Below are 27,096 nucleotides of genomic sequence, written 5' to 3' on the forward strand. Positions count from 1 at the left end.
TGGTTACTGCACTAGTCCACATGCTCTACAGTGAATACCATAATTTTTGAAGTATATAATATACAAAGAAGAAAATGAACTCCCGGACGTGGTTGATAACATATTTGACACAGAACGGTTTAAAAATTTTACTCCTAAGACGTTTTAAAAATTTTGAGTTCTGTTTATTTAGGCAATTTGAGTTCTTGTTGGTGGGTCAACGCCCCTCGTTAGCCGTGGGTTTCCCCGTGCCTCAGAATTGTTTGGGTCGCCCACGAAAGCCTGCTCACTTCTCCCCGGGGAGATGCTCCTCGCCGGGAGCTGGGGCTGCAAAAGGACCACGACTGGGCAAAAGTCAAACCTTCCGCAGCGCTGCTGGCACTGGCGCGTCCTAGGCACCAAAGGGATGGCTGAGGGCACCGCGGGGCACCCACGGCTGCCGTTCATCACCCAGCCGTGTCTGACTCCCAAACCGGCCCACTCCACCACAGGTCACCCCCGTCAGTCAGACCCATCCACTTGGCTACCAATTTGCAGGACTGGATCTTTCTACCAATCTTTGGCACAGGTTCCATGGTTTATTGTCATAAAAGATGACTAAAAGCAGATTGCCCACCTCCACCCCCCCTCCACCCCCCCCCAGTTACAGATTCTAGTATAAATGTAAGTCTTTTATGGCAAATATCTTACTTTTTGAATATGTTTACATGCTGGAAAAATTGTAATCAGTCTGCATGCAGCAACAGAGACATCATGCTTCTGCTATCTCATGCACATCTGACAGACAAAAAGTGCCTATGGCTGCTAACAGTAACAAGGCAGAAGGAAAAAAGAAAAGGAAAAAGCACTGAGTACTATTTTACATGCTGTAACAAAAGCAAAATATGCACAAAAAATATTTACTGATATTTGGATTAATATCTTCTGGTAAGTTGTAAGAGGAAATATCAAAATTTTTTTTTATCTAAGTGATAGGAGAGGAGAAGATTGCATTAATTACAGTGTTCATCATTGCAAATAAAGTCTATTTCCTTCTCTGTAAGTAATAAGCAGACGTGAAATGAAAGCCTAATTGAACCTCGTATAAAACCTGCAGGTAGTAATTATTGTTTGAAAGTATATCTACTTTTAAAAAAAGAGATTATACCCTAAGCCATTAACAATATCCAAAACCTAAAGTAAAAATCAAAACAACAGCAATAAAACATTTAGCTAAATCTAAATGATGTCATTCAGAACAAGAACTTTCACAAATAAAGCACAATTTGTTTTATAAAATTTTTATAATACTCCTTATGCTTGATATGATTATGTCGACAATATAGATCTGCTTATTATTAACCCTTATTATTAAGAGTTATTACTAAACATGCAAAATTCATTGCATGAAGCGTATGTAAAATGTATTAAATTCCATTCTATCAATAAAACAATTTTTAGGTGCTGCTTCTTTCAGGCTTGATTATTCTACAGCCCAAAGTTTTCTGAATTAAACCTGATTATTTTAAGACTAAATCTCACTTGATTTTCATGAGTTATTCTGGAGAAATCAGGAAGTCACTCGGGGCTGCATTTTTTGTTAATTTAGTATACATAATGCTTTCTTCAGTTTCCTGCCCTATACCGCGGACCATAAATAAACACATGTAAATAATATTTAAAGGATTACAGTTTGTCTGACATTCCAGGTTAACAAATTTCATAGTAAAATACTGGTATTAGAACTGGTTAAGAGTAAACTTGAGAAGCGGTGTAAATTAAATTAACTGAACAAACAATGGCACCCTGGATCACAGAATAATCTCATGGAGATTAAAATTCACAAAAATATTAAAATTATTACTATTATTATTACTATTATTATTATTATTAAAGACAACATTTCACCCTTGAGTTTATCACATGCTACTCAGCAAAGATCCTAGAGATCTGGCCACCGCTGAAGTGTGTTTAGACTTGGTGCTGATACAGGATCGCTTGACGAAGCCTCAGGGTCTAATTTGATTTCATCCCCCCCTCCCACCATGTTTCTGCCACATTTGCAAAGCAACTACTTTCCACATTTTTTTTGCAATGCCTCTCCTGCCCGGTGCCGCTGCCGTTCCAGTCTCTTTGCGCTGGTCTCCCTGAAGTCACCCACCGGGAAGGGCAGGGAGCAGCGGTCCCTCGAGGCCGAGTGCTCCATCTCCCAGCATCCACACGGACGGGCCAAACATCTGAGCCGGTTCTGTTTTCAGACCACGTGTCAGACTATTTCTAACCCAGCAGAGCGGAAAAGGGAGCACAAGGACAGTGGGAAGTTAAAAAAATATGTAACGTACCAAACCTGGGGAAGTTTAGACAAGTCAGGGGTGACTTCTAGAGGAATAAGTGGGCACTGGACATTAATTTATCTCCCATTAAGACAACATCGCTGTTGCAAAGCCAAAATCCTGACTAAGTGGCCCTTCCCCATCTTACACTTTCTAACCCTACAGTTTCCAGGCCCAAATGGAATCAACAAGGCAAAAGCCTAAAAATTGTAGGGTTAAAGGATAGTTCCCCACTGCAGGATTTGTTCCTGTTCTGCTTTTTCACGCTACATTTTGTAAAAGGGGGTGTACGAACTGGGGGTTGACGTAAGAGAACCCTTCAAAATCTGTTTGGTCTATGTTAGCAATGACCAGCTGATCCGGAGGTGTTAAGACCGGCTGTCCTCGTGTAAAGAATTTATCGAAGTTTTCGGCACCTTTGCCACACTGCAAGAAAAAAAAAGGAAAAACAGAAAAAAGGCTGAAAAAAGTCAGCAAGACATCAGCAGTTCTAGCTTTTTGCAGATTTTTCAGGACACATGCAAGACTTTCCCTAATTTCTTATGAGTAGTTAAGAAAAAAATTCCTTTTTAGCTATTTAAAGGGAAAATCTCAGGCAAACAGAGGATTTTTAATAGATGAATTCTGAGGAAAAACAGTCAGAAGAGTTTCCATCCATCAGCATAAGGTGATGAGGTAGAGAGGCCTAAGTATTTAGACTTACTGGGACACAGAAGGAAAACTAAAGTATTTTTATGGACATGTATTGGCAAGAGATACTTTATCTGTCGTCATTTCATTCTTCCCAAAACCTTTACGACGTGAATTAAATTTTCGTGTTAAGTCTGTTTCCTTCACAATCTGCAGAAAGCTTAACGTAATTCATTTAGATGATTTGATTCTTCATTGCAGAACCTATAAACTCTCGTAGATTCATAAATGACAGCGGAGCTTTAGTCCTGGGGACTGCACGAGGGAGCTGGGGCAGGGGGTGCAGCCTGGGAACAGGTCCTCATCACAAAACACGTTATCACAGGTTTCCTTTTTTTTTACCTAAGAGGAGAGCCACGTGCTCCCACAAAGCCCAGCCGAGGCGGGGGTTATATGTAGCTACACGCTGAACACAACTCATTCAGAATGGAAAACAAAAGAAAGCAGGTTTGCAGAAAGGATAGTTTTGAGTAATGCAGAAAACACTTGAAAGGCAGGGAAGTATGATTAGAGGCAAGTTAAAAAGGTGGAAGGTGGGACCAGAACAAAATTAGCTTGGGCACAAGAAAAATGCAATCTGAAGAAAACTAGGCATTGAAGATTGTGGAGAGGTCTAAAGGAAACTGGTAAATCTGCTTATCCCAAAACTATCCACTGTAACAGATCTTCGACCAACGTGGCTGTATAACGAAGGCGCTGACTGTTTCTTCCCGTTGTCCCTGACCCTGTGCTCTGTCCGTCCCTACAATGCAGCTACAATTGGATTACATCACAGTAGTATCTTCAGACTTAGAGGATAACTTGGAAAGGGTGGAATATGGCACGTACGATAGACCAATATTAAACATTGATTTTCCTGAACTAACACAACATGAAGCAGCTGTGTTTATAGGAAAAACCAGCTGAAGAGGGACCCGTTAAGGGAACCCGCGGGTGAGATATTTGGCTGCCTCGAAAACAGCTCAGTCACCATTTCCAATCTTCTTGCAAAGCACCTGGCACGTCCTGGACTGGGACACACCATCCAATCTGAGCTGCAAAGGACTTTTGCTGCCTTGGGCACACGTTGGTTTATATTTCAGACGAAAAACGCACGCTCAGGTACTGGACCGCACTGGACACTTGTTCAGCCTTGGGAGAACACAAGCAGAGGAACACTGCAACAGGTTAAGGGCGAAGGCAGTCTGCTTTTCCACCCGGGGTTCTGCACTCGCCGAATACCGTGGTGCCCGGTGAAGCCAATGCATTTTGGTACAGAATCTTTGGAGAACAAGAATGGATAGAGCTGAACTTTGACAAGGGGGAAACTCTGCATCATTGGGATGAAAGTTGATGTGTCTCCAAATTAACAGTCACATTTATTTAGAGGCAGTACAGTCAACTCAGAGCAGCAACAAAAGGGCTATTTATACAGAAAGATTTTACTAAAAAGATGTTCTATAGATATGCATCATCCTTCCACAAAACTATGCTCTTTTTTTCTTTTGTTTTTCTTTTTTCCCCTCTTCTTTTTCAGCAAATCGAAGATATTCAAATAAGCTGTACATTGAAGCCAAAGTCCCTGACTCCATTAGGTCTCTCGCTATTGTTTGTACTAGTAGAGGTCAAGAAATAACACATGCAAAATTCTGGTATTTTTTGTGTGCGAATATAATAATTTATCAATAAATTTGCATCTACAGTTATGTATTTATCTTCGCATGAAAGAGCAGAATTGCTATTGTGAGTGTTAATGCAGTATTAAAGCAGAACTGAAAATACAGGACTCCTAGAACTCCTAAACTTACAAATAGGAATAAACCATCCTTCTTGCCAAATAATCAATTTATGCCTATAGACTGTGAAATGTCGGTCTGGAAGGGAACACATTCCTTAAACTGACCAGCTGCTGACCCAAAATCTGCAGCTCCATGGTCAAGTGAGAACCATGCCTGTGTGCAAAAGCAGCAGGATTATTCCTGCAGCACTGCATTTTCTAGGGAAGATGCACCTACAAATGTTTTCTGAAAAAAAACCACTCCAAACAAAGCCTATAAATACATCCATATCTTCAAACAGATTAAAGGTTGTGTGTTTTTTCTTTTTTTAGAATCAATACCCATCCCTGGAGGTGTTTAAAAGATGTGTAGATGTGGTGCTTGGGGACACGGCTCAGTAGTGGACTTGGCAGTCCTGGGTTAACGGTTGGACTTGATGATCTTAAAGGTCTTTTCCAACCTAAATGATTCTATGATTCTAATATAAATAGAATCAGAAATCAAAATAAATGAGTTATACTGAGGGTATGTAAATATCAGGCTTGGATTTTAAATTATTTTTGTCTGGGAAAGTTAGGCTCTTGGTGTATTTTAAAACTTGGTGTATTTTAATAGCAGCCTATATAAACAAAACAGGTCATGATAACCATGGAGATAGAGCACAGCTGCTCTAAACCGGAGCCAGGATCTGCCGTGAAACGTGCTGGGATGGAACCAGACCGTATTTTAGTACCTTCATTTTGGTGTTACTTTTAACTTCAAGGAGAGACTAAGCAATCGGTTTCTGAGCTAATAAAACTCACAGATGTGAAGGTAGATTTGCTTTACGATCAGCTTTAAATTTGCCTCAAGAAGCATGCAATGCAAACCTCCCACAAGATGTGCTTTAACAAGGTGCAGGGCGCCGTCGGCCGGACCGCTCCGGGGTCAGCAGCACCAGGCATGTCTCTTCCTTACTTACACCCTTCCCTGCGTGCAAAATCCGCGCCATATGGACAGGGTATCTGCCCTAGCATCCTTTCAGCCTGCAGCTCTCCTCCCGATGATGCGAAAGAGTCATTTGTATGCAAAAAGAGAGGAATATACGCTGCCACTGGATAGTGGCCTCCCTCTGTTCATTCGCCTGTGATACCACGCTAGCGTGCCTGTATTGGTAAATAAATCAGTGTACAGACCAAGGACCCAATACCTGCACTGCTACAGCCAGCTCACGCCTCAGCTCAAACAAGGAAAGTGTTAGAGAAGAAAGATTCAACGTTAGGACATGACAATTCACAGCTGTTCCTGAAAACTTGTATTCTGGTGTGCAAATATCTTTCTTTGCCTGTCAATCAAGCAAAGCACATGCTGAAAGAAATTCTGTATCAACAAATGCGGCTCTTCAAATTCTACGATGCACACGATTCTCACGGTAAGGACATCTTTCAGTTGTTCAGATTTCTGAAATATTCCTACAGATACATGTGTGCAAACCGTAACAAACATCAAAAATCAACCAGGGATTATTCTTGCAAACTCAGCAGTTGTCACTCTAGGATGGGGAATACAAGCCCCCTGTGCTGTGTAACCCACTGTGGAGCAAATATTAATACCAGTAATTCAGATACCTTTAATCACGGATTTTAGATGTTGTTCGGAGGAGACAGTCAGGAACTGCATTTATTACAGGTCTCAAGTGGCCGATGTGATTATGGCAATTTTCCCTGTTCTCAACTTCTCACGCAGTGCATGACCATCCAGTCAGGACTCCAAGCACTGAGCGACTTTTTTTGCAAGGAACAAAGTACACTGAGTTATGCCACAAGGTGCCAAAACATTAGCAGAGTTAGAGACTGCTCTGCCATCATCAAATTGCCTTATTTTAGAAGTGTCCCAGATTTGCAGCACCATCAAGCCAGCATTAATCTCACCCCACAAGCAGGCATGCCTGCCGACACATTTAGCGAGGGAAGTACTTGGCATCGCACTCACCACTTTAGGTTTGAAAGGTGGCTGAATCTCTCTGTTTTCCAGTTTTTCCCAGTCAATTCTCCTGAAGAAAGCGTGCTCCCTGATGTCTCTCTCACCTTCAAGGCCACAGCCAAGGCGTTTTGCAGGATGTTTAGTCATTAGCTATTAGGAAGAGAACAACAAATGGTTAAATTTAACACTGGAATGAAAGCAAGACAGACTTTCCCCAGACTGCAATGCTCTGGCTCCTCTCCTGAAGATGCAAGTTGCTAATAAAACTGCTCTGAAAAGCTAAGATTCATTTTTTGAAGATTAGTTTTCTTGTTTGGTCACTGGAGATGGCATGTCAGCAGCAAAACTAGGGGTTGCACTTGAGAATGTTTTCCCATCCGGCAGAGGTGGCCGCTGGAGGGGGGGGGGGCAGGCGATGCCCAGGGCACGCTGCCATCCTATTCGTTCACAACTCCTGAGTTTTGCCTTTGGTCTTTCAGTTCAGTCTTATAAATCTCCAGAACAGCTTCTGCCCTATCTCAACGATCAATGAAATTTAATAAATTCCAATATACTAAAGCTGTACAAAGCACACACACCGCCCCCCCGCCCCCATTTTTCTGGACTTGTTTAAGACATCTCATTACAGACCCTACAATTTCTTGGCACCCAGCTGAAAATATCTAATCTGTGTTTCCTCCCTTGCATCCTTAATGACATCTTGGTCAATACCATACCCAGTCGCATAGATTAAGCACACTTGGGGATAAAAAACCCACCCCAAACCCACCAGCATCACACACTTGGAAACAGTAACGTGCTCCCTAATTAACAAGTTCCTCAAAATGTTTTCAATTGATATGTACGTAAGGAATTGAGCAATGCAGCCTTTAACCCTCAGTTCCAGTATTGTGGGGACTTTTTAAAGCTCTTTTACAAATGATATATGATTAATGTACTGCTGGGAGTGATACCTCAACGCAGCTTTTTAAAACCTCAGCTGTACCACTTTAGTCTCCCTCCAAATGTTGAGTTGATCAGATTCCAATTTCGAACCTAAAATAAAAGCGGCTCTAAGCAGGCTCTGGGAAGTCAGCTGCGCACCGGGCTAGAACCACATTCTTCAAGCTTGACAGCAGCTTTCTCAGTTTTGTTACCTTCTCTAAACCCCTTGCTTTACCAGCAGGTGAGATAAGAAAACGGGAATAATGATTCCAGCAGTTATAAATCTTTCCAAAGCTACCGCATTTAACAAACCCAACCGACTCTGCATCCGTGGGAGACGTCAAGCAGCCAACTCCATTGCAAGAGCACGGTGAGCACGTACGTTCACCTTGCCCAACGGATCCCAAGGTCCAGAGGCTCTCTCATACTGACTTCTTAGCTCAGGTGTAATGCTCACTGAAATCTGGGATTAATTCCTTAGTTTAATAGAGGAATGAACATGTTATTATCACAGAGATGTGACCTTCAACCTAGCGGTGCAGTGCAGTTTTAGCTTTCTGACCTCCCTTTGCATAAGCACCTAGCAGAAGAGCAGCAAGCAGGAGAGCTGAAAACAGGATAATTAAATCAAGTTCAAACTGTGCTATTTGAATGTATGTTTCTCACGACAAGGCATCAATCTGCATGTACTTTACAAGAATATTTCCTGTTCAGTTGCTGTTGGCCAGCACATCTACACTGGGACAGGCTCCAAAACTAGTGGTCTTTCCTTTTACCTTGTTGTTCTAAATGGCTTTTCTTTTCCTTGATGATTTTTCCTTAAGGGATTAATATCCAGCTCATGTACAATCCTTCATAAATGGTTGAAAAGGAAAGGAAGAAAGTAAATACCAAATGAACTGACGCTAAGTGCAGCGATATTTTATCAGTGTAAGTAAGACATCAAATAACGCTTTATAGACGGCGGTTTGGAAAATCCGCAGACTGACAGTACTCTAGGGAATCACATGGAGTCGAAGTAAAGTCAAATGAATTCTCTTTTCCTGAGATAATGCCCTGAAGTCAAATCTATTCTTTTCTTAAAAAAAAACCACAAAAACCCACAACCCAAAAAAACCAACTTAGACTCTCAGATCAATTTTAGGCCACACAGGCTACCACTGGGTCAGGATTTCCCCGCCGTTTCCTTGCATTTTCGCTGAAGATTTTCACATAAGCTCAACTTTACCTACATTTAAAAATTATTCTTTTTAACTCTTTTGCTCTGCTGCTGTCATGAAGCATACTGGGCTGAGGATTTGCTGGAGTATCTGGTATCCATCCAAGCTGAGAAATCTCCTCACCCTGCAAAATTGGGACTCTACTGCCAAGGGCTGAGAGGCAAGGCGGGTAGAGGTATTGCACACCATTACCCTGTTTATAAATCCTGCTTTGGATTTGGCAGCTACTGATTCTGACATTTGTTCTTACCAGAAAACAAGCTGCCCCAGTGGGAAAAGTTGAATACTTACCAGTGACACCAAGTGAGGAGCACTTCGTGACAACACAGCTTAGCACTGCCTGACACAAGTCGCACTTCAAAATACTACAGTGCCACATCAAAGCCAGACAAATTTAGTTATTCACCAGGATTGCCAAAAAGGAACTTAATGATAAAGAAGCATCTATCTCACCCCCTTGCAGATGGAGACAGCTTCTTTGGACAGTGATTTTGGATAGGAAACATTATGCTCCATTATGGACTGGAAAAGTTCATCTTCATCTTCTCCATCAAACGGAGGCTGTTGAAAATAAATCACAGGTAAGTTACTTATTGTTTTGGTTTGGTTTTAAAAATTCTCTGGTTTTTATGAAATGGCATGACAATATTATGGCCACACTGGGTCAGGGAAAAGTGGATCCAGCCCAGCAACCTGCCTGCAGTCACTCATAGATGTCCAAAGGGATCGGTACACAGCAGCAGCCCTTGCCCAGGAACACAGCAGCCTCCCAGGCACCTCAGCCTGGGGATCTTCTGACCCAGAAGTTTAGCGTTTAACAGTCTCAGGTAGAAATCGAGGATAAATGTTCATTTCTGCCCTCAGCATGGCAGCCAGGTTAATGAAATAAATGCAGGATTATCTGTGTGATCATCTTTAATCAGTTTTTAAAGCCAGTGTATACCAGACAGACAAAATACTTTCAAGGGTGAAGTCTGGAGACTGTAACTGTCAATTACCGTGTGCTAAGGTATATCCATTCCTCACTTAATTCCAGTTAAACTCCAGTTTGTTTTATAAAACATGGCTGTACACTCTGCTTCTGTAAAGGGGAGACGATCACAAAAAACGGCTGCATTTTATTTTTAAATATACGTGATGGAAAAGTGCCTGTGGGTGAGTCCCCAGGACACGGGCACTGTGCAAGGCTCAGCTAATGGTAAATCTCATTTTCGCAAAGGCATTCAGATGCCTAATATTTGCAATGCAGACTGCAAATGTTAACAACTGCAATTGCTACACTTTAAAAACTTTTAAAACGTCAACTGGAATTTAGTAGAGAAACTATTTAAGGCATTTGTTAAAAATGTATCTTTTAAGCTTAGGAAATGTATGCCTTTCAGCCAACGTTCATTGGAAGCCGACTGCAGAATTCTTTTCCAACACAAGACTAATAGAATTCCTTACAGGTGGTAGTTATCTGCCGTTTACTGCAGAACAGGGTTGCTTTTCTACTTGAGTGACTTAGAGAGCAGCGTCTCATTAGCTGTGCAGAATAAGGGGTCTGTAACGGAGCATATTTCAAGTGGCAAGCCCTGTACTTTACCCCCTAGGACAAACCACACAAAAACTGTATTCTTGTGACTTAACTGCAATGCAGGGCATATACACACTCTGATTATGTTTCCCTCCGGTTTCAAACTACTAAATGGTATTTCTGCCATTTGACATGCATTTTCTGGCTCAAGTGTCTCCCATTCAATTTTGAGATGGCTGTTTATAACATTATTACAGTACAAAGAAGCCATATTCAAAGGCAGTGCTTGATTATGTGGGCGCAATATAAAGACCTTCAAGCCTAAATACATTCTCAGTCGAGTCACTCAAGTGTACAAGGAGATAATAGCAGTACGAAAGGCCCCACTCTTGTCTTCTAATGGCCTAACCCTTCAGGAAGCCTTGAAACAGAGCGTTGTGTGGAGAGGCGGGAGGAGGTCACAGCGTGCACGGGAGGGTGGCTCTTACCTGGCCGGCTAACATCTCATAGAGCAGCACTCCGTACGCCCACCAATCCACAGACTTCCCGTAGGGCTGGTAAGCAATAATCTGTACAATCACAAAAAAACAAACAAACAAAAAAACCCACCCCTATGTTAACTGACACCTGGTGATATATTAGATAAATAGTGATATACAGAGATGAACTTATTTCCTTGAAAAAGCCCAGAAAGCCAATCCCATAATCCTCACTCCAGTTAATCACTGGTTTTAGTGGGAGTTGGGTTGTTTTGCAAATGTTAGTCTAAATCTGCCTGCATCTTTTGGTGCTCTGATATCTTGGGAAATGCGGCTCTTAGGAGACCTTGGGATGCACATTTGAAGGCAAAGGAGGAGGCACTGCAGCACAGCGTAGGAGACAAGGCAAAAACGTTATCCCTCCATTCCTGTCGAAGCTTGAAATCATGGCACTCACTTAACTTACAGACTATCAATAATTAAGCTTTTCATTTCAATATTTATATTTTTGTTCCGCTGTAAAAGGAATGAAAATTTAAGAAAAGGGCAAACCCCTGAAAAGCTCGGTTCTGTTTTTCTAAGTTGCATGATAAAGATACTCCATATGAAGCTAGATACCAGTGACACCAAAAAGAAAGGGGTTTCTGCTGCTCATCCCAGTGGAAATGTCAAGTAGTTTGCATCCTCTGGGTTGGCATCTGACTCACATAGAAACACAAATTGAGGGCTGACACAACGGAAGGCTGCAAGTGCCAACAGCACACAGGTCCCCTCGTGCGTCATTTTCTTTAATCGAGGCCTCTTCAGAGATCAGTGTTAATTTATTTAAGAGATGCATTTGGGCATGCTATAGAGGAGTTCTGAAGTGCAGACGTTCTCCTCTCGGATCTCTCGCTAAAGAACTGGGAAGGGATGTTCTGAGGCATGAGGGGATGCAGGTGGTCCCAGCCACTGCCCATCTACCTTGGGGACGGCAGCGTCAGAGCCTCCAGCCCCAGCGCCACCGCCCCACTGAACAAGCAGAGAACTGAGGCAGGCATTACTCGAGATGGGCTTGCAATTCTTTTCTTCTCTGCATGTGTTTTTATTCTTTGTGAAACACATTGCTAAGACAAGTACACATCACATATCCTAGATTTTTTAGTTGCCTGAAAGAGAAGTTCGGCAGTTTCTCAGAAAAACTGTGAGTCACCACTCAATAAAGCAGGACAGCCTGGCTACTCAACAAAATTATCGTCTCTGTGTGAATATATGTTCTTCCCTGGGATAACAGCAGCGCATGAATTAAAAATTACTGCAATGTTTCTATGCAACGGATTTCAAAATCAATCCCACTTTGAAATACATTGCCCAACCAGAGGTAATAAGATTCTCAGCTGGAAGGTCCTGCATAAAGGCAATCTTTATGTGTTGCCTTTTAGTAGCAATATGGGCTTTAAAAGACGTATTTGGGACATTCATTTCATATTATAGTAGTTGATGTATTTGGTTACTTCCTCTCTAATTTCTACCACCAGTAAGTTCCCAGAGGGCCACTGGAATTGATGTTGCTTCTTGGAAGACCAAACACTTCCAAAATTTTATCCAGAAAAAATACCGGTGTTTATGCACAGAAAATGATAAAACCTCACCATCCTCAACCCTGCCCTGACAATCTCTCCTTGCCTTATAGAAAAAAGTATTTTTTTTTTATCAATAAAAAGGGGTACTTTTCAGCTCACTAATATATAAGGGCAGAACATTTTGTACAGTAACTGCGCTTCATGTAGGTGATTTTGGTAGGAACAGTTTATTTCAATTAGCAAATGAGAAAACGATGGATCTGTAGCAGTGGGAGAGAAAATGCTGCTGTGTTGTCATGGTTCTCAGCCTGGCAGTCAGGTCTGTCCAGGAGGCCACAGGCTGCTCCTTTTCCTACTGTGAAAGACTTTGATGGGATTATTGAGGAGAGGAAATCTTTGAAATATGGCGAGGCAATGTCATCAAATGAAAGATGTAATGAAGCACGGACTCAATGACGCTGTTTGTTTATCCAGCAAGAGGTGAGTCAAGATTTGGTTGTTCTCTAAATAGCATTCTCATCAGCAAATGTAATCTGCCGCAATTAAATCTGCCTTTGTGAGAGAATATCAGGCAGAATCATCAAGAGAGACAGAATTAACATGAAAAAAGCTCCTGCATTTAATCTAACATATGGTCAAAGTCACTAAAATTTTTGTCCTATTTGATGCCGCATGTCAACATCAGCAGAAGCATCCGATGAACAGGCCAGTGCCCCCTCTGAGCTGGCACACACCTCCCTTGCCCGAACCGGTTACATGATGAAAGAGAGGGACTCGAGAAATAAATACAGACATCAAAACTGGAAAGGTCCCACGGCAGAAAAATCCCACTGAAAATGCAATGAAAACACTTGTTTCCTTGAACCTACCACAAAGTAGGAAAAGGTGGCACTGGTCTGCTGCTGGACACCGGAAGGTTTTTTTCATTTAATCTTAATTAAATGCACCCAATTTGAATCACCAGCTTAATCCTGATAAGGATATGATACAAATGAAACACAAAAAAAGCAATATGTCATGTTCCTTCACCAACTGCATGTCATGTACGGAAACTGGTGGTTATACTCATCATATTGGGAGCTATTCAAGGCATTAATTGGACAATGTAAACGAGAGGAAAGATGGCTCACTTCAAGGAAGGAACTGCACGTGGGAGGAAGCAGATGAGTTTTCAATATACAGTCAAACATGCATTGGTACAAAGTCAGCAAGTTCTCAATGCTGTATTTTCAGTAGCTCCCTCCTCCTCCTCATGTATTACCTACAGCTGCTGTGCTCAAAGCCATCCCTGGCTGTCTCGCAGCGGCTGCCAAAATAATCCCATCCACACGTACATATTCTGGTACCTTTTAGAACAAAGAGGGCTGTATTCACCGGCCCTCCTGCTTCCCCGCAGTGTGCACAGCAGATCCACAGAGCGGCGAGGGAGCTCATGTGCCTGGAAATGAAGACCTGTACCTCCTCCAGCTACGATCTCTGCTTCCTACTGGCCAGGGAGGAGCGGAAAGTTGCTAGGACCCTTCCCTTCCCCTCAATTCCCCATCATTAATTTAAATGATTGCCTTTTTAATCTCCTTTTGCATTTCAAACGTCTCATTTTACCTATCTATTACTCTATTTTAAGAGCTCTGCATTTTCAGCTCTGCCTTTTCAGGTTCTGTGGATTTGAGAGCTCAGGAAAAACTTCTCTCACCAAGCCAAATTGGCAGAGGAATGTTGATTACTGCTTTTTCCCTTCCTTTCTTCTCCAACCCACCCACCCCCACCCCACCCCACCTCCCCCGCACCTTTTGCCTTCAAGGAAGGCACAGTTAAGACCAGGACACTGAGATTAATACCAGCAATTTGTAGGAATGTTTAGATCGTTGCAGCTGGTAGCCAGTTGGGATGCAAAGATTATATCCCAGGGGCAAGAGAAAGTCTTTCGTGAACATATCTTATGTCTACCGGAAAAGTTAAAACTCAGTTATTAAAAGAAATAAATATTACTATCACAGGAAACAGTCAAATACACACTTTCCAAACCTTTGTAATACCTATTAGCCTCCATAACCTTGGCCAGCGCAAGGTTGGAACTTAAGGTTTTGAGGCTATTAGATGGAGGAGAAGGGAAATGGAGTTTCTAATTTAAATTCTTCTCAAATTGAACATCGGTGCTCTAGCTGCTGCAGGGATGCTGATGGTGGGGTTCAGGACCGCACCAGGGGCAGCTGTGCTGGCAGAATTCCTCCCTGCTAATCCTCTTGACATCCATCTCCTCCTGTCTCTCTTGACTGGTCAAGGAAATACAAAGTATTAATTGATTTCACAGCTATTTTAACACTCTGACCATAAATATTTAAGTTCAGCACATCAATAAAAATTCTTTACCGGATAACCACTTTCTGCCTGACAGAAGTGATCAGACCTGGGATTCTACCAGTTTAACCTCTGTGCATTTCTCAGATTGCACAGGATAAGAATATTAATTTCAGTGCATTATACACCTAAGTAAAAACAAATGCTTAAAATAATAAAAAAGCATTATTTTATAGTACACCAAAGTGTGCAGGTCTGCTTTGCTGAATGCAGCACCACATTCCCCTGCTTTTCTGCCTGGAGACCGTACGTGTGAAGCCAGTCGAGATGCCCCTGTTTGGTCCTTCCAGCCGTGTTCTCTCTGCCTGTGGGTCGCTCGTGTCGAGGCACCGTGGGCTCCTGCACTACAGTCACGACGTTATTTTCCCAGAAGTGATGAAAAGAGCTCGTTTTCTGTCTGAGCACAGCACACTCGCAGGACTGCTCTACCCTAGGTACCTTCCACAGTTTATTTAGATTTAGCTCATTTATCGCCACCCAGCAGGGAATGGTACTGTGTACATGCATCCTCATTATCATCTATTATAAATTTATAAATTTTAGCCCACGGAAACGTGCTGAAATGCTCTTGCAAGCAAATCATGAACCTAACTTTGAAGTTTACCACAGACACAGTTAGCAATTTGTCAGTCACAATAAACAGAAGAACATCAGCCAACTAAAATAAATAAATAAATATCTGTTTGTGAGATAATAGAAAGACTAATTTCCTCCCAGTTACTGAATGTTTTGGTAAAAGGTTTATTTCTTTATATGAGAGTTCCAAATAAAGTGAAATAAATCATGCCAGCACTGACCCATATTGAGCATTTTGGCACTGAAATCACATTCTTTGGTATTAACTGGCACAAGACTATTGCCACAGAAAGGACACTTTTTAATTTGTAATATTGGCTTCACTTATGTTTTGACAGAAGAAAATGAAATACTGCTCTGGTTGTTCCGATACCCTGCTGCAAGCAACAGCAATTTGTGGAAAAACAAGCTTTCATAATACACAATATTTCAATCTGAAAAGCACGAATTAGGAACTGGGAAAAAAAAACCAAACTACTTTTCATTCCAATTTCACAGAGACGACAAAATTCACCTTAGACACTAATTTACTTGTCCATGTATAAATCTCCCATATTCCAACAAACATTCAATTACAGCCAGAAACGTTCCAGCCAGAGCTGCCCCTTGCCCAGCACTCAGCGAAAAGCAGAGTGAAAAATCTTGGATCAGGATACAGACTCTTGTACTGAATTTGCAGCCAAACAAATCAAGACTCCTGAAAGCTCAGTATGCACAAATACCAGATTTCAATACTCATATATTTGAATCAATTCCAAATCACCACATGTGCTCTTTTTTAATGCTTTATACCTAAACTATTGAAATATAAATCATATCCAGACTAAAAATCTTAACTCTAAGCTTGCATTTATCACAGTGCTTTAAAGTAGAACAGTGTTTCTCATGATCAGATTTCCATTTTAGACCCTCTGCAGTTAGATTCATGTTTGTGTGTGAATTTCAGTGGCTCGGATGCAGCATAGGTGTCCCCAGGTCACAGCAAAGCCTAGGCAAATTATGGATTTATGATGTCAGCTCCATTCAAGCCCTGATCTTACAGCTTTGTTCAGGCTTTCAATGACTGGAGCTTTCCTGAGATGAAGAACTCCCGACACCTGTGTACCATTTGTAGGACATGGCTTGGAAAAGACTACAACAGTTTTGCAGGGAGGTCAGCGAAAAGCTTCAAGACCTTGTCAGTCCCTTCCCAAAAATCAATGAGTGATCTGTGATTTCCTGAAAATGCCAAAAAATCCTTTAAATCTATATATTTTGGCAGCTGTGTGAACCTAGGAAGAAATACATTAATGAAGCTATGTTTGCTCCCAATAAAATGTTTGCTGACCTCACTGACAACCTCAGCAACACCCATGAACTCTCTATGGCTTCACAAATTGAAGCACAAAGTTTAGCATAGTAACATTTCCAGGCTATAAATTTAAAACCATAAGGTGGTGATCCTGCTTTTCAGTCTTTTGCTAGTATGATCGAAATCGGAAGCAGAGATGACTTGAAAAGTTAGGTTTTCTATCAACTAGATTATTTTGTCAAATAGTGAAGCCTTACTGATAATACCGTATGGATTCACCAAGTTATTCAAAATACCTGCAGGAGTATAAATGGTACCATCCACCGAGTATCCAGAGTTACAGCCATCCAGATCGGTGGTGTGAAATTTGTGTAGGGACAATTTTCATCTGAGAGACCGAAAGGTTCATGAAACGGTAGGGAGTTACCTCTGGTGCAATGTAGTCTGGGGTGCCACAGAAGGTCCTGGTTGTTACTCCATCTAACATGTGTTCTTTGCACATTCCAAAATCAGCAATTTTAATGTGTCCTTCTGAATCCAACATCACGTTATCTAATTTCAGATCTCTATGAAGAATCACAGTAATTTAATGTTAATGTTTAGGATCAACTAGGGCCAACTTAGCTACTTGTGAGGTTAGGTGAGGAATATCTGCACTGGGGGCGGAGGGGACAGGGGTGCACAGGGACAGCAGTCCACAGCCTGCAGGGAGGTGGTGGACACGTAAGAATGACCAAAAGTCCTGAAACGGGACAATTAATGGAGAAATAGCTGTACATGACCATGAACACACTCACACCGAGACTTCAGAACATATACAAGTATTAAGCATCGCACAGGAATGCACAAGATAATGTTTTACATTGTCAAGAGTTTTCATTTGAGTTGGGCAGAGCACAGATGTCGGAAAAGCTCACAACAAAAAGAACGCTACAGTGACTGCTTTTTAGAAAATGTTTTAAAAATGCCCTGAAACATTAAAGAAACCGATCCTTTTGGGATTTTAAAAACAGTTCAGAAATTACTTATGTCAGATTATACTCACCTATAAATAATCCCTCTGTTATGGAGAAAGAATAACCCAACTGAGATCTCAGCTGCATAGAACCTGTATGAAAAAAAAAACCCCAACAGATTTCTTACTGCCTCATGATTTCCTTCAGACAAAATATTTTGGAAATGCATCATGGTAAGGAATGATTGTATAATAGCATATTAAGTATATAATATATAGTGTGTGTAATATGTATATTAAAGTATAAGAATATATATTACAGGCAGATGACATAAGACACCTTATGTCAACCGGACTTTAACATACACATTTTGAGTTATTTGATGATAAAATAATGCAGAATTAAAAAAAAAAATAAATTGAAAATGTCTCCCTAGACCACAAAAAAATGGTGCAGCTGGGGCACAGCATTTTGCTGCACTGATCTAACTGCCGGCAAAGGTCATTATCTCTATTCACATATCAATGCTGAGTTCAGGATGCTGCTCAATTTACACTGCAATTCGCATGGTATGAAATAATTTGCAGAAATAGTATTCCTTTATACAGGCTGTTAATGGATGCATTACATACAGCTAATTAAAATTATTACCATATAAAATATAATTGCCGAATGTAGCTAAAAGATACATAATATCGATGGATGGTTGAATCCAGTTGCTGTGGAACTGTGCAAAATATAGGCAAGAGGATTATTTAAAGATGAGGTTAATTTTTAGGCCAGCACAAGGGAGAGGAAGGCTCAGCTCTGACACTTGATCAGAGGTGTTTGGGAACGTGTGTGCTGGAAGATGCTCTACAGGCGTAAGCTGTCATAAAGCACCATAGTTTTCAATGGGTGTTGGCAAGTTACATTAGCTGGGAGTCAGGGATGATCTGCCACCATCTAGTTTTTATTCAGCGAGTTGTTGAAATCTTGTTTTATATCTCAAATGCTTCTATTTAGAAAGCCTCTTATTCAAACAAGCCCTGATTACTTAAAATGAAATGAGAAATTATTTCAGCTGAATTCTTAGAACAGTTGGTCACACTTGATTTTAAAGTTTCGTTGGTAAATGATTTATGAAACACTAATAAATGATGACGCGATGTTATAAGCATGACTAAAATGTTACTGATGGATCTAGTCACATTTGAAGATGCTACAGATCATTATCAGCTGCTCACTGATATGTCAGATGTACAATTACCTGAAAGGGACCATGTATATCAGCAACTTCTAATAATTTATTAACTCGTCACAAATAAAACTTCTATAAAAAACTAGGATCACAGAAATTCTTATAAGCTATGCATTGAATTTATCTCGTATAAACTGTAATTTATATTGCAATGCTGAGCCTATTTGTATTGCCTTTCCCTGTAACATTAATTCAGACTGAAATGTTCTAACCACTTTTTTTTTTTTTTTTATATTCAGTGCTAAAAACACCAGAATACCAAGTAACATCTTTAATTTCCTGTTGCCTTGTTTAAATTCTTGTCACTTTTAAAGCAGACATTGCATGCCTTTGTTCGTGCTGTGTTTTTGAACAAAAAGGCACAGCTACCTTTGGTCTATGTGTGCCACCAACATATTTGACATAAACTTCAGGTTTTGGGGGCCTTAGAAAAACACACTCAAAACCCACCAGCCTGGACTTCATACTGAACCTGGGAAGAAGACTGTAAAATTCAGATGATGACATGATTTAAATACATAAACACGAACACTCACACTGCTTGTGGCTCCTTAAATTTTCCTACTTGCTGAATGTGATACATGAGATCACCACCATTCACATACTCCATAACGAAATACAGGCGGTCCTAGGGTAAAGTATTAAAAATGCACATAAATACATTAGAGAAAATATTAGATATGCATTGATCAGCAAAAAAGTCACGAATATGTTATTATAAAGCTTTTAAGATTATTAGGACTGGTTGTACATTCTGGCAAAATTTATAGATCAGGAAATGGAAGTGGAATGTTTTGTAAAACCGGCAAGAGTAAATGACTGATGAGATCTGCCTACGTTTACTAATTTTAGTGATGTTATTTCATATATTATTTGTCTACAATGGTTCCCACAATTGTCCACATATAGTTCTGTCTGAAAAATCTATTTCTCTAAAAAAAAAAAATTCTAAAAAGAAAACTGGAGATGGTTGAAAATTCTTGTTTTGAGACCATTTCTAATCCTTCCTAATAAATTTTCCTTTGGAAGATGGCAGGTATTAAATAAATATATTTTTTTATTATTATTAAAAGAAGGCAAGAAGAAAAACAATTGTAGGGTTTACAAAAGTATCTGGAACCTTTACATGTGACACTAAATTAACTTCTTGTAGGCACACATTTCAGCTAGCGGGAGATGGCAATACTGTTTTGGAGGGAGAGTTTTCCTGCACAGTGAGGCTATTTAAAGGCCAGATCCAGCTGTCTCAAAGCAAACGTGACCGTAACATATTTGAGTGCACTCAAAAGTAGTATTTTCCCACTCAGTGACCTTCAGACAATAAGACTTAAAAGAGTGGGTCTGTCTCCCAGTTTTTAGAGGACTAAGACTGGGCTTTTCCAAGTGACTTCAGTAAGAATACGTTGATTACACTCTACAGACACCTTTGACTTAGGGTGGAAGGTTTTGACCACCTAACGTTAACAATTCTGGTGGACAATATCATGGCAAGCTTACTACCTGCCATTACAACGTGACCCAGACAGTGTACAAGATGCATTAAAAGTCTTCCTCCCCGTTATGGAAGAAATATTTTTGGCTTCCTCTGATTTTCCTTTAGATATTTTGGACAGAAACATTATCCTGAAGTATCTGTACAAAAGTTCCTACCCAATACTCTGATGAGAAAGAGACTCATTACTAAGATGCTCTGGTTCAGTCTCTTTCCTTCAGCACTGATTGAAAGTCTCCAATCATCCAATAACTACGATTTCAAACATTAACATACCTTTAAAAACTGTGATTTCCTAAGCTGGGCTCAACAGACCAGCCACGGGCAAAATGCTTAATTAGCCAGAACGGATTTATAAAATTTAGATTTTTGTATGAATTGTCTTTATTGTAAAACCCATGGCAATAGCAGCCTGCATCTAAAAGCACTAACCAAAATTTAGTAATTTTTCCTATGGTCATACAGTCTATGCCTTTTCTTCTCTTTATACAATTTCTCATTTTTGTAGCTAATATTAATCCCACAGGATATTTCATAGCACCAAGCACAAACTACTCAATGCTTTGGAAAACATTAAGTAGATTAGGCAAAGGCAAAGCTGTTAATGATTTATCTGGGCCTTTATGCAGCTCCACTGCTTTTGTACATGATTAAAAAAAAAAAGTTAATGTAAATACTAAAAACCCTCAATTTTTTTCTTTCATTCCCCTTAACTAGAAAATACTAGACATTTGTACTTTTTAAGATTTTACATTTAAAACGTACTTGCTCAAAAGATAAGATTAAACAAAGTGTTTTTTTCATTACATGAGACTAAGCTTTTTGGCTACTAATGAAGTTATCTAAAGATAAAGAATGAAAGGGAGCTAGAATTCTATTTCTACTAGGACATCTCTTACCTTATTACAACCATCTTCATATTATAAGTAGAGGTAGGAAATACATTTTAGAAGGCAAAAATTACCAAATGTAATAGTTCCCAGATTCACATTTTCTTGTGATTAATTATGTCTGCAAATCTGTTGCATTCAGGCCATTTTCTGTCAGAGACTGGCAGACGTTAATTGGAGTTTGAAAATGCCTCTAACACCACAGGGAACGATGCTGTGAGATGCTAAGAGGGTGACGTGGCTTGTTTGTGGAATGTTACGATGTTATTACTGCAAACTACTGGCTGCTTGGTTGTTCACTTCTTTTTAGATTAAAACCCATCAACAGTGTAAGAGGTAAAAGATATAGAATAGTCGAGTGGAAAACCAAGGTATGTCCTTTCATCGCTGCGTTAGGTAACAACCCAGCCCCGGGGCACAGTTCAAGGCCTTAGCTGCAAGACGGCTACAAGGCGAGGCAAGAAGGGCCTCAGTTTCTTGTGAATAAATACCTGTAGCCAGCTCGGGACACCTGGAGCCAGGCCGCTAGCCCCAGGGTGTATCCATGGCCGCTCCAAACCCAGGCCAGCTGCCCTCCACGCAGCTTTCCAGGCCATCCAAGCGACCGGCACGGTGCTGCCCTCCCACAGGCTGTCCCCGGGAAAGGTTTCGCAACGTGATGGGGAAACGCCGCTTCACGTATTTATAAGAATTAAAAAAAACAACCCTCAACGCTTTCCTCTGTGCCAGGGGTGCCAGAAAACTAAATTAAGTTCATCAACATTGACTGATGACTAATCACCTCACGATACAGTAACAGCCACCGAGACTTTTCATGTACTATCCTCAGATCCTTAGAAGTATTTAGGAACGTTTGGGGATCTGGGCTTAAGGCTCTGACGCGGCAAAGCACACGTTATTAAATTTATGAATTGTCACACTGCTCTCCTTGAATTACTGTATGAAGAAAAATCTTTAAACCTAGTTTTTATATTAAAAATACTAGCGGTAATTACATGCGGTATCTCTTTCTTTACCATCTCCTATGCACAGAAGCTATGATATATATGTTGCATGATAATACATATCACGGAATGGATAAAATCCATGACCATATGGAAAACATCCAAGTGACAAGAAAGACAGAGCTCACGTACAACTGTTTGGAAACAAGAGTGAAGCTGTGTCAGGAATGGTGGTTTATCTTGCAATGCCAGGACTCGTTTTTCAACCATTGTACATTCAACATCATCATCCTGAATCACCACATCTTTTTTCAGTATTTTTATTGCATAGAGCTCCTCTGTCCCCTTCCTGTCTGCCAGCATCACCTGCGCAAAGAGAAACAACAGGGTGAAAATATTCCCAGCTGCCAAGGAGGGAAGGTGACTCATACGCCCGAAGATTTGTATAGATGGCAATCCAGCTTTTTTTTTTTTTTTATTGGTATAGACTAACTTGATCAAAACGCCAAAAATATCGTCATTACTCACTCACTGCAACGAGCTGTACCAGTCATTGCAGACAAAGCCTGTGCCAAACCCCTCTGGTTAATCACAGGCACGCTGCCAAAGGGTTGCTCAAATGTTAAGTCCTGGGGGACACTTCAGTAAAGGGCACTTGAGCACGTAAGTGGTTGTTCAAACAGACAGAAAAATAGCAACCCCTTCTTTCGACTAAGAGGTTTCAAATATATATATATGTGCTACTCCTAGTTTTTCCCTAATATTCAGCCCTACTGATGCTGGTGACTTCCAGAACTGGCAGAATGACCTAGGTAGTAAAGCCAGAAAAGTAGATTTCACTTCCTTGAAACTGCCGGGAAGTGAGGATCTAAAAGTCACCGACTGTTTCTTACATCCTGACCAACAGTCTGAGGGCTTTTAAAATTTTTTTTCAAGAAAAACTGCCAAATGTGACTGAAGCCTGCTAGTCCTTAGGGAATCACCCTACTCCATGTTGAGAAATCCTCCCTCCAAAATGCACAGCCTTTTGGCTCTGGAATTTGCTTCTTGGAGAATTAGTCATGCATTCTTCCTCAAGAAAAATAAAAGAAAAAAAAGAAAAAAAAACCCAAACCAAAAAAAAAAAACAACGCGAGTGGAATAGTTATCAAGAATTCTTACCTTCCCAAAGCTCCCCTTTCCAAGAACCATGAGAAAGTTGAAATCTGTCAGCTTCACCCTGTCCAGATTGTTGGATGGCACACTTGAGTTCTTGTCTTCTGTTGGAGTAATGACTTTGTTACCAGCTGGCCCAAGTTTGGCTTTCTGAAGAACATACACACACGTACACACACAGAAATAGGAAAATAAGAAGAGCAGCCTGTTTCCTTGCCAGAAGGGATCACTGGGTGGAGGTCACAATTGGAGATGACCCTATCTGAGGTGGCATTCCCAGGAGAAAGGCTGCACAGCAACATTTGCGCAGACACAACTTGGAAGACTCATTCCAACGATACTTTGACACTACTGAATTAAAGTGGAAAACTGTGTTCATGTATAACCAGATAAAAGCAGCTACACTTATCTGGTTAGAAGAGCAAAACCAAAGCAAAAATCAAAGCCAAAGGAAAAACAAAAATCACTTATTTTCATGCCAAAAGCAGGCTTATCTGGTGCTTTTGTTTTGAAATACAAAAAATGCTTTCCAAAAATACCATGCTAGATTCTACATAAGGTATTTTAGGACATAAACAGTCTCTTCAGTACATTCTCTTTTAAAATGTAATTTTTAAGTCACTGCATAGCAAGAGTTAGGAGATTTTTGACATGCATTAAGAAAAATAACCTACATTAAAAAAACCCAACAACACACCATATGAGAATTAATGCAGATGAACATGGCCACTTTCAAACTAGCAATACAATCAACTTTGATTTTCAATCAAGTGTTGATCTGGAAAAGGAAGGAAGGGAAATATTTCATACAAAAGCTCTGCCTTGGCAAGACAGTCTGGTTTGCAGAAGGTTGCAACAAAGTCTCAGTATTTCATATGAGACACCATGTAATTGCTCAAGTAAGTTGCACTTCAAATCTCAAAGTTAACAAGAGAGAAAAAAGTAAGACTCACCGAAAGATAATGTGGGCTACATCATAATATCCCTCTTTTTCTCAAAATAATCCCATATACCAGCAGAAGCAAAGCCAAGAAGGTTTAATAATACTTTAGGATAGAACTGCTTTCCCCCCATCTATCCAGTGTCTTGGTCTCGTAAATAACCTCTAATATGGTTAATTTACTTTGTGCCATTGACATATGGTTGACATTTAAGGATAAATACTTTTCTCACTGCACCGCGAAAGGACAATATTTGCGTATTAGAGCAGCCTGCCAGTACCTAAAGGGGCTGATGAGAAAGGGGCATGTAGCAACAGGACAAAGGGGAACGGTTTTAAGCTGAAAGAGGGGAGATTTAGGTGAGATATTAGGAAGAAATTCTCCCCTGTGAGGGTGGCAGGGCACCGGCACAGGGTGCCCAGAGCAGCTGTGGGTGCCCCATCCCTGGCCGTGTCCCAGGCCAGGCTGGACGGGGCTGGGGGCAACCTGGGCTGGTGGGAGGGGTCCCTGCCCAGGGCAGGGGGTGGAACCAGGTCATCTGTATGGTCCCTTCCAACTCAAACCTTTCTGTGTTTCTACGGCATTATCACTGTTTTACAGATAAAGAAAATTATAGAAGTTAAAGTTTATTCAAAGTCACAGAATAAATCACCTCCAAAGCCTGGTCCCGCATACACCTTTGGCAGCTCATTGCAAGCTGGAAGATAAAAACTTTCCCCTCCCCAGACAAGTTTAAAACTTGATGATTGAAAGGGGTGACTCAATTCATAGACTCGAGCCTTCTGCTACTGCAGGCAGCAATGTCAAGTAATCATCTGATAAAATAACCACACATCACTTGAAAAGCACATTCAGATTGGATGACTCTTCCTGCAACTTTAGAAATGCAGGAAGCCTCATACCTGCCACAGGGATATGAATTTGGGGAGTTTAGATATATTTGTGTGTGTGTGTGTGTGTGTTTGGTTTGGATTGTAATACAGATTAAAACGTGGAATTTCTGCTATCGCTAATATTACTTCCTGGCATGAAAGCAGCACTTGGAGATGCTAAGCATGATCATGTGCTGTGCAAATGTTTAGGAAGAGCCAGTCCTGGGAGTCAGCCTAAAGTCCCTGATCCTGCAAGGGATGGTTCTGCAGCAGATCCGGCTGCTGGCACAAATCCAGGGTCTGCAATGGCCCTCTTTGTCGGGACACAGCTCCTTTCAAGGCCACAATACAAGACTGAGCCATAAGCAGAACAAGTTAAAAAAGAAAAATCCTAATATCCTTTATTTGTAGGGGGTGAGTGGTTTAAAGGAGCAGCTTTGCTGGCCAGGTCTTTGTGATGCTCTCAGATATGGGGTCTCAGATAACAGAACCTGCTTTTCTGATACAAGAAGGAATTTCAGTATCTGCCTTTTCACCCAGTAATGGAGATCGAAATCAGGCACTGAGTGGAAAACACTGGCTTTATTTCTTACACTTAAACCCCCCTGGGTAGGTTGTTGGCAGCCTGTTTGAAAAATGTATCACTCGAAACAACAAACTGCATTTTGTTCCAAGGCAGATTGTGTCTCTGGGTACAAACCTGCCGCTCGGGCAGGGGGTGCTTTCTGCCACCCCAGGCTCGGGGCTATCAGCAGATTTTCCACAGGAGAAGAGTGGCAGATCCGTCAGCAGGCTCCTGTGCCCTCTTCCGGCTCCCGGAGCCGAAAGCACCGCGCTCGCTGCGATCAAACACACGCGAGACAAAATTGTCAGCATCTGACGGCGGCGCCTTGAAATAATATCAGAGAACCAAGCCAAGGCCTCCCTGCGCCCTCCAAGAAAACCCTTGGATTCAAAGAGCAACAGAGACATGCTCCTCTTACTTCCATTTTCTATCTTTTTTGAATTAGATGTCACTCTCAGTTTGGTAATTTCTTTTTTCATACAGTAAATTTTTAAGGAGAACATCAGGCGCCTGCTGTTTGGTCAGGTGGGCTTCTGTGCCATCTGCTGCGGGTGGATGGCTAAGGCAGGCGGGAACTTATCTGCCTGCCCTTATCCTGACGGGAAGCCGCCGATCCTGGTTATCACCTCGCTGGTGCTGAGCTAGCTCCGTGCGTTAGCCCCGGCGGTGGTAGGTGTAAAGAGAGAACACTGCTGCAAACCGTCTATAAGGAAATACAGGAATGTGGCATCCATGAAATGCTCAACAGCGACCAGGCTGACTCAATGAAAGCACACGGACCCAAAGGGGAACGGCCTAATGACCTGATTAAATTGTCATCACCTTATCAGAGGTCCCCATTTCCCTTCAACAGGGCCACCGACCGTTTGTTCATGAGCACGCCAATAAAAGTTTTTCACATTTAGCATGTGAATTCCTTTTACTGCTTTTTGGCTTCAGGACCTACTGAAAGTATAGTCGGAATTTCAACACTGGCAATCATATACTGGGAGGCAAAAAAAAAAAAAAAAAAAAAAAAAGAAACAATAATAATCCAAAACAAAACATTTCACAGATGATCCATTAAGATCTTCCCAAAATACTACCGCAACATGTTTTGATTATGACTTAGCCTCAGGCATATCACTTTGTTGTCTTAGTACTACTTAAAAAAACTTTCCAGAGCTATTGGAACAGAATTAGGCTATGGGCATGGAAATGAAATTAGGTAAACATGGTCAAGCCATTACAGATGTTACATGTGCCATCAAGTTTTTGATGGGACGGTAAGACATCTTTATGAAATAAATCCTGAAAGATCTAGTACTTAATACCCATCTTCGAGAATTAGCTGCTGTGTATATTCCGTGTTTTTCAATTCATCCTGAAGTACAAACCCAAACCAAAACATCACTTACAAGCTGCATGGAAGTTTC

At 41.0% G+C, this 27,096-nt stretch overlaps 1 protein-coding gene across 1 annotated transcript in view; it reads right to left on the reverse strand.

The window, feature by feature from the left end:
* Nucleotides 1–537: 537 nt before the first annotated feature.
* The window catches only part of PRKCA (protein kinase C alpha), a 159,423-nt gene continuing 132,864 nt past the window's right edge, over nt 538–27,096 (reverse strand). Inside the window, exons 9-17 of the mRNA XM_040582020.1 lie at nt 23,310–23,453; nt 22,341–22,514; nt 19,359–19,450; nt 17,672–17,734; nt 17,054–17,192; nt 10,849–10,929; nt 9,298–9,405; nt 6,710–6,850; nt 538–2,717 (exon numbers count right to left, since the gene is read on the reverse strand). Of these exons, the coding sequence (XP_040437954.1) occupies nt 2,553–2,717; nt 6,710–6,850; nt 9,298–9,405; nt 10,849–10,929; nt 17,054–17,192; nt 17,672–17,734; nt 19,359–19,450; nt 22,341–22,514; nt 23,310–23,453 (1,107 nt within the window). The 3' untranslated portion in view covers nt 538–2,552. The remainder of the gene's footprint in view (nt 2,718–6,709; nt 6,851–9,297; nt 9,406–10,848; nt 10,930–17,053; nt 17,193–17,671; nt 17,735–19,358; nt 19,451–22,340; nt 22,515–23,309; nt 23,454–27,096) is intronic.

Source organism: Falco naumanni, chromosome 1 (genome assembly GCF_017639655.2).
Source record: "Falco naumanni isolate bFalNau1 chromosome 1, bFalNau1.pat, whole genome shotgun sequence".
Classification (NCBI taxonomy): domain Eukaryota; kingdom Metazoa; phylum Chordata; class Aves; order Falconiformes; family Falconidae; genus Falco; species Falco naumanni.